Below are 8,451 nucleotides of genomic sequence, written 5' to 3'. Positions count from 1 at the left end.
AAGAAGAGTTTCATTTCCTAAGAACGAGGAATTAAAAGATGGGAGATAATATGAATAATTAGATTGGAGCACAAGGAATTATCAGATTTTTTGGGGGGTAATAATGGGATCTGAAGGAGATGCTTTTAGCACGACATCTCTTCATTTTAATCGCTCCGGGTAGAACGCTCCAGGCCCTCCAGGCCAGTCCCCATTCCAGCCGAAACCAAACCCTCGCCTCGCCGCCATGGCCGACAGCACCCGCAGCCGGGTTCGCAGGCGCCGCCTCGACGCCGGCAGGAACCGCCTCGGCGCCCTCCCCGACGACGTCCTCCATCACACCCTCACCTACCTCCCCGTCACGGAAGCTGCCGCCGCCGCCGCCCTCTCCTCCAGCTGGCGCCACCTCTGGCGCTCCCACCCGCTCGTCCTCAAGGATAAAGGCATCCCCGAGCCCGAGCGCGATGCCCTAGTACCCCGAGCCCTCGCCGACCACCCAGGCCGCTTCCGCTCCGTCATCCTCTACGACTGCAGGCTCGCCTCCCTGAACCGTGAGCTCCCCGGGTGGCCGCGCCTCCTCGTCGACGGGCGCACCCAACAACTCCTTCTCGCCCACCCCAGCCACCACCTCCGTGCGCCACCTCCCTCGACCGTGAAACAGCGCGACTCCGCGCGCCTTCTTCCCGCCGACATCCTCCGCTGCGGCTCGCTCCAGGAGCTCAGCCTGGACTTCTGGACGTTCTCCGCCGACCTCTCCTGCCACGCCGACATATCTCGTCCCCAGCTCCAGATTCTCACCCTGATGAGGATTGTCATAACCGACCGGGACCTCGAGTGCTTGATCGCTGCCTGCCCCCTTCTGAAATCCCTTCGGCTCACCATGAATAGCCCCACGCATGTCCGTCTCCGCAGCAAAAGCCTCAGCTGCGCGCTCGTTGGGTTGTCCAAGGTTGAGGAGTTCACCGTGGTGGACACGCCGCTACTGCAGCGGCTCTACTTGTTCCAGCAGTTTAATGGTGGGGCAGTCAGGATCGCTTGTGTTCCCAACCTGCGCGTGCTCGGCTACCTGGACACAAGAACTCACAAGCTGCAGATTGGTGACAGCGTCATCAGGGTACGTCTCTCGGTCGATCTCCATCTTTCTCTCTCAACTTGTAATTATTCCATCCAGATTGATCCATCTATCATGTTCTCCTCTCATCAGGATGTAGCTAGTCAATGAGTTACCATAGATATTGCAGTCTCTCAAACTTATTCCATCCACATCGAGCCACATCCATGATTATGTGTTTTGTATGGTTGTATAGAACACTTGATGAGTAATGTTGTGTACCATGTCTTGGTGGACCACTTTGCAGCCGGACACAATGGCGAGCGCAAGGACCGTGGTTCCAAGCGTCGAGATACTGGCGTTAGCAGTGAATTTGGGTATCTCCGGGGAAGTTAAGATACTGGCCAGCTTCCTCAGATGCTTTCCGAACGTTGAGACGCTGCACATTGAGGTAGCTCCCAGTTCTTTCAGCCAGTCAATCATTTTATAATGGTATCATCAATATTTAGCCGAATTAGTCTCACATTGGTACCAATTTGCAATCTGCACCGCATAAGCCACCTGTAACTTCCAGTGAACCCAGTGGGGAGCATCATGCCAGGTTCTATCAGGAGGTCAGTCAGGTTGATTGCTTGAGAGCACATGCCAAGAAGATGGTTATTCACGATTTCCGAGGGGATCAAAATGAATTTGAATTCGTCAAGTTCGTCGCCAAGAATGCCCAGGAGCTACAGTTCTTTCTGGTTGTTGTGTCGGACGAAGGGATCTTGTCTTCAGCTGACAAGGTGAAGGAGATAAAAGACGAATTGCAGTATGTACAGTTTCGCGCAGGTATCTCTGCAGTGTTATGGGAGTTACCTAAAGCAGGCATTCTTTATCGCTTGAAGAGAGCAGCCGATCTTGCAATCAACGACCCTTTTCAGTGTTGAATCCATGGTTAATACACTGTGGTTTACATGCTTGATCCATACCTTTTGAGGAATCATTGACTGTTCTCTGCAAGATCTTGCTGTTTAGTTTCTTGTAGGCATGCCCTTATCTTGAGACGATATGTCTGAGTTTTTCAACTACCATGACTATATGTAGAAATTGAAGGTAGCAGAAGTATACGAGAACCTAGTGTTATTTTCATGTGTCTGCAATATATGCCAGCGATGTGCTTCTAGATATGGTGCGCTGATTTGTAGCACGTCTTAGGTGCCATTTTGTTTGCATTGCTTATGTAGAATGTCACCTCTGTCAGTTTCGTTAACTATCATTTGATGGTCAGAGTATACTGAGCTTGGTTGGCCAGGATCAGGATGGCGAAGGCTATACGTTGTTCTGCTTGTGTCCCCATGTTTGTGCATCATGTTTTGATGACAAGTGTATCGTACAAGTATTCAATTGAAAAAAGTGTTCAATTGAATTGGATGCATGGTTTGAGTGTTAGGGACATTTAAGTTCAAACTAAATTTGAAATATCTGAAACGGGTGGATATATGATGTCTAATGGGTATGGTTCTCGACAAGATTCAATATGCAAAAAGAATTATTACACTTGGGTCAAGGGTTTGCAAGATATGATAGAACAAGGTGTGAATTCAGGGTTCGTGAATTAAAATTGTTGGTGCTATTGAATACTCAAGGTCAATATGAACGTTTAGGTAAAAGAATCACTAGGTTTGGTTTAATAGAGAAAAGCACACGGTTAAAACAGAAATGAATTGAGTCTATCAAAATCCCTACCATGGAAGAGAGAATGGTTGCCATGCCAACACTTTTTGTATTGACGGTAGAATTTTGCTATGATCAAGATTACTTGTCGGAAACCTAATTTAAATGGCTCTACTTCAAAGAGGGCCTCATAAGGATCACTTTGCAGCAACTTTCACCCCATTTTTACATGTGGTTTGTAAACTGGGTTCAAACATAATTTGAATTCAAGTTTGAAAGGTTCAAATTTGTGCAATTATGGCTCTAATGGATGCTAGTGATCATAATGCAAATGGAATCACTCAATTTGGATTCATGATTTTCGAACTAGGGCTCACTAAGGATTCAAATTTGGGAGTTGAAATGTTGGAATACCTAGGTGATTTCCCCGCATGTTGCTGCGGGAATTCAAAGATTATTTTGGATGAATTATGTATGAACAAAATGACCCAAATGAAAATATATTGTTTTTGGGAGTAATTATGTGTGAGCAAAGAGTATGCGCGTATGTTGGACCATTGGAGTTGACACAAATTGGGGTATGCATGTGCTACAAAATAGTGTTAGCGGATGATGATGTGTCACATTCAGTGATGTGGAAGGCTGCATGTTGAGGTAATTAGAGTTAGTACGAAATGAACTAAATCAAAAGATGATATTTTTTGGAATTAATTGTGTGTGAACAAAGAATGTGCATGTAGGCTAGACCAACTGACTTGCCATAATCAAATTGGGGGTATGTATTGTTGGGGAACGTAGTAATTTCAAAAAAAATTCTACGCACACGCAAAATCATGGTGATGCATAGCAAAGAGAGGGGAGAGTGTTGTCCACGTACCCTCGTAGACCGAAAGCGAAAGCATTAGCACAACGCGGTTGATGTAGTCGTACGTCTTCACGATCCGACCGATCAAGTACCAAACGCACGGCACCTCCGAGTTCTGCACACGTTCAACTCGATGACGTCCCTCGAACTCTGATGCAGCCGAGTGTTGAGGGAGAGTTTCGTCAGCACGACGGCGTGGTGACGATGATGATGTTCTACCGACGTAGGGCTTCGCCTAAGCACCGCTACGATATGATCGAGGTGGATTATGGTGGAGAGGGGCACCGCACACGGCTAAGAGATCAAGAGATCAATTGTTGTGTCTTTGGGGTGCCCCCTGCCCCCGTATATAAAGGAGTGGAGGAGGGGGAGGGCCGGCCCTCTCTATGGCGCGCCCTAGGGGAGTCCTACTCCCACCGGGAGTAGGATTCCCCCTTTCCTAGTAGAACTAGGAGCCCTTCCAAGTATTAGGAGTAGGAGGGAAGGAAAGGGAAGGGAAAAGGAGAAGGAAGGAAGGGGGCGCCCCCCTCCCTAGTCCAATTCGGACCAGCCCATGGGGAGGGGTGCGGCCGCCCTTTGAGTCCTTTCTCTCCTTTCCCGTATGGCCCATTAAGGCCCAATACGAATTCCCGTAACTCCCCGGTACTCCCGAGAATACCCAAATCACTCGGAACCTTTCTGATGTCCGAATATAGTCGTCCAATATATCGATCTTTATGTCTCGACCATTTCGAGACTCCTCGTCATGTCCCCGATCTCATCTGGGACTCCGAACTCCTTCGGTACATCAAAACACATAAACTCATAATATAACCGTGATCGAACTTTAAGCGTGCGGACCCTACGGGTTCGAGAACTATGTAGACATGACCGAGACACGTCTCCGGTCAATAACCAATAGCGGAACCTGGATGCTCATATTGGCTCCTACATATTCTACGAAGATCTTTATCGGTCAAACCGCATAACAACATACGTTGTTTCCTTTGTCATCGGTATGTTACTTGCCCGAGATTCGATCGTCGGTATCTCAATACCTAGTTCAATCTCGTTACCGGCAAGTCTCTTTACTCGTTCCGTAATACATCATCCCGCAACTAACTCATTAGTTGCAATGATTGCAAGGCTTATAGTGATGTGCATTACCGAGTGGGCCCAGAGATACCTCTCCGACAATCGGAGTGACAAATCCTAATCTCGAAATACGCCAACCCAACAAGTACCTTCGGAGACACCTGTAGAGCACCTTTATAATCACCCAGTTACGTTGTGACGTTTGGTAGCACACAAAGTGTTCCTCCGGTAAACGGGAGTTGCATAATCTCATAGTCATAGGAACATGTATAAGTCATGAAGAAAGCAATAGTAACAAACTAAACAATCAAGTGCTAAGCTAACGGAATGGGTCAAGTCAATCACATCATTCTCCTAATGATGTGATCATGTTAATCAAATGACAACCCATGTCAATGGTTAGGAAACTTAACCATCTTTGATCAACGAGCTAGTCAAGTAGAGGCATACTAGTGACACTCTGTTTGTCTATGTATTCACACATGTATTATGTATTAACCGGAAACATAATACATATGTGAATACATAGACAAACAGAGTGTCACTAGTATGCCTCTACTTGACTAGCTCGTTGATCAAAAATGGTTAAGTTTCCTAACCATTGACATGGGTTGTCATTTGATTAACATGATCACATCATTAGTTGAATGATCTGATTGACATGACCCATTCCATTAGCTTAGCACCCGATCATTTAGTATGTTGCTATTGCTTTCTTCATGACTTATACATGTTCCTATCACTATGAGATTATGCAACTCCCATTTACCGGAGGAACACTTTGGGTACTACCAAACGTCACAACGTAACTAGGTGATTATAAAGGAGTACTACAGGTGTCTCCAAAGGTACATGTTGGGTTGGCGTATTTCGAGATTAGGATTTGTCACTCCGATTGTCGGAGAGGTATCTCTGGGCCCTCTCGGTAATGCACATCACATAAGCCTTGCAAGCATTACAACTAATATGTTAGTTGTGAGATGATGTATTACGGAACGAGTAAAGAGACTTGCCGGTAACGAGATTGAACTAGGTATTGGATACCGACGATCGAATCTCGGGCAAGTAACATACCGATGACAAAGGGAAGAACGTATGTTGTTATGCGGTCTGACCGATAAAGATCTTCGTAGAATATGTAGGAGCCAATATGGGCATCCAGGTCCCGCTATTGGTTATTGACCGGAGACGTGTCTCGGTCATGTCTACATTGTTCTCGAACCCGTAGGGTCCGCACGCTTAAGGTTACGATGACAGTTATGTTATGAGTTTATGCATTTTGATGTACCGAAGGTTGTTCGGAGTCCCGGATGTGATCACGGACATGACGAGGAGTCTCGAAATGGTCGAGACGTAAAGATTGATATATTGGAAGCCTATGTTTGGATATCGGAAGTGTTCCGGGTGAAATCGGGATTTTACCGGAGTACCGGGAAGGTTACCGGAACCCCCCGGGAGCTAAATGGGCCATGATGGGTCTTAGTGGAAAAGAGAAAAGGCGGCCCTACATGGTCTGTGCGCCTCCCCCTTCCCCTAGTCCTATTAGGACTAGGAGAGGTGGCCGGCCCCCTCTCTCTCTTTCCCCCCTCCGCGAATCCTATTCCAACTAGGATTGGGGGGGGGGGATCCTACTCCCAGAGGGAGTAGGACTCTCCTGGCGCACCCCTTGTGGCCGGCCAGCCTCCCCCCCTTTGGTCCTTTATATACTGAGGTAGAGGCACCCTAGAACACACAAGTTGATCCACATGATCTATTCCTTAGCCGTGTGCGGTGCCCCCAGCCACCATAATCCTCGATAATACTGTAGCGGAGTTTAGGCGAAGCCCTGCTGTCGTAGCGCATCAAGATCGTCACCACGCCGTTGTGCTGACGAAACTCTTCCCCGACACTTTGCTGGATCGGAGTCCGGGGATCGTCATCAAGCTGAACGTGTGCTCGAACTCGGAGGTGCCATAGTTTCGGTGCTTGATCGGTTGGATCGTGAAGACGTACGACTACTTCCTCTATGTTGCGTCAACGCTTCCGCAGTCGGTCTGCGTGGGTACGTAGACAACACTCTCCCATCTTGTTGCTATGCATCACATGATCTTGCGTGTGCGTAGGAATTTTTTTGAAATTACTACGAAACCCAACAGTGGTATCAGAGCCAGGTTATTTATGTTGATGTTATATGCACGAGTAGAACACAAGTGAGTTGTGGGCGATATAAGTCATACTGCCTACCATCATGTCATACTTTGGTTCGGCGGCATTGTTGGACGAGACGACCCGGACCAACCTTACGCGTACGCTTACGCGAGACCGGTTCCCCCGACGTGCTTTGCACACAGGTGGCTTGCGGGCGACTGTCTTTCCAACTTTAGTTGAACCAAGTATGGCTACGCCCGGTCCTTGCGAAGGTTAAAACGGAGTCTATTTGACAAACTATCATTGTGATTTTGATGCGTAGGTGAGATTGGTTCTTGCTTAAGCCCGTAGCAGCCACGTAAAACTTGCAACAACAAAGTAGAGGACGTCTAACTTGTTTTTGCAGGGCATGTTGTGATGTGATATGGTCAAGACATGATGCTGAATTTTATTGTATGAGATGATCATGTTTTGTAACCGAGTTATCGGCAACTGGCAGGAGCCATATGGTTGTCGCTTTATTGTATGCAATGAAATCGCGATGTAATGCTTTACTTTATTACTAAGCGGTAGTGATAGTCGTGGAAGCATAAGCTTGGCGAGACGACAACGATGCTATGATGGAGATCAAGGTGTCACGCCGGTGACGATGGTGATCACGACGGTGCTTCGGAGATGGAGATCACAAGCACAAGATGATGATGGCCATATCATATCACTTATATTGATTGCATGTGATGTTTATCCTTTTATGCATCTTATCTTGCTTTGATTGACGGTAGCATTATAAGATGATCTCTCACTAAATTATCAAGAAGTGTTCTCCCTCAGTATGCACCGTTGCGAAAGTTCTTCGTGCTGAGACACCACGTGATGATCGGGTGTGATAGGTTCTACGTTCAAATACAACAGGTGCAAAACAGTTGCACACGCGGAATACTCAGGTTATACTTGACGAGCCAAGCATATACAGATATGACCTCGCAACACGGAGACCGAAAGGTCGAGCGTGAATCATATAGTAGATATGATCAACATAACGATGTTCACCATTGAAAACTACTCCATCTCACGTGATGATCGGTTATGGTTTAGTTGATTTGGATCACGTAATCACTTAGAGGATTAGAGGGATGTCTATCTAAGTGGGAGTTCTTTAATTAATTTGATTAACTGAACTTAAATTTATCATGAAACTTAGTACCTGATTAGTATCTTGCTTGTATATGTTTGATTGTAGATAGATGGCTCGTGCTGTTGTTCCGTTGAATTTTAATGCGTTCCTTGAGAAAGCAAAGTTGAAAGATGATGGTATCAATTACACGGACTGGGTCCGTAACTTGAGGATTATCCTCATTGCTGCACAGAAGAATTACGTCCTGGAAGCACCGCTGGGTGCCAGGCCTGCTGCAGGAGCAACGCCGGATGTTATGAACGTCTGGCAGAGCAAAGCTGATGACTACTCGATAGTTCAGTGTGCCATGCTTTACGGTTTAGAATCGGGACTTCAATGACGTTTTGAACGTCATGGAGCATATGAGATGTTCCAGGAGTTGAAGTTAATATTTCAAGCAAATGCCCGGATTGAGAGATATGAAGTCTCCAATAAGTTCTATAGCTGCAAGATGGAGAACAGTTCTGTCAGTGAGCATATACTCAAAATGTCTGGGTATAATAATCACTTGATTCAATTGGGAGT

General features: G+C 46.6%; 1 protein-coding gene across 1 annotated transcript; it reads left to right on the top strand.

Annotated features, from left to right (window-relative positions):
- Positions 1-226: 226 nt before the first annotated feature.
- Positions 227-2,161, top strand: LOC119333626 (putative FBD-associated F-box protein At5g56700). The gene is made up of 3 exons (XM_037606466.1): positions 227-1,093; positions 1,338-1,481; positions 1,573-2,161. The coding sequence occupies exons 1-3, from the start codon at positions 227-229 to the stop codon at positions 1,957-1,959; spliced, it is 1,398 nt and encodes a 465-aa protein (XP_037462363.1). The 3' UTR covers positions 1,960-2,161.
- Positions 2,162-8,451: the final 6,290 nt, after the last annotated feature.

This window comes from Triticum dicoccoides, chromosome 7A, assembly GCF_002162155.2.
Source record: "Triticum dicoccoides isolate Atlit2015 ecotype Zavitan chromosome 7A, WEW_v2.0, whole genome shotgun sequence".
NCBI classification, from domain to species: domain Eukaryota; kingdom Viridiplantae; phylum Streptophyta; class Magnoliopsida; order Poales; family Poaceae; genus Triticum; species Triticum dicoccoides.
Note: the sequence above shows the minus strand (reverse complement) of the source record. Positions and strands in the feature narration are given on the sequence as shown.

Excerpts from the sequence above, each read along its gene's own strand:
- LOC119333626 (XM_037606466.1), top strand. The coding sequence starts at position 227 with ATGGCCGACAGCACCCGCAGCCGGGTTCGCAGGCGCCGCCTCGACGCC. Across the intron at positions 1,094-1,337 it reads TTGGTGACAGCGTCATCAGG|CCGGACACAATGGCGAGCGC; the intron begins GTACGTCTCTCG and ends ACCACTTTGCAG. Across the intron at positions 1,482-1,572 it reads TTGAGACGCTGCACATTGAG|TCTGCACCGCATAAGCCACC; the intron begins GTAGCTCCCAGT and ends ACCAATTTGCAA.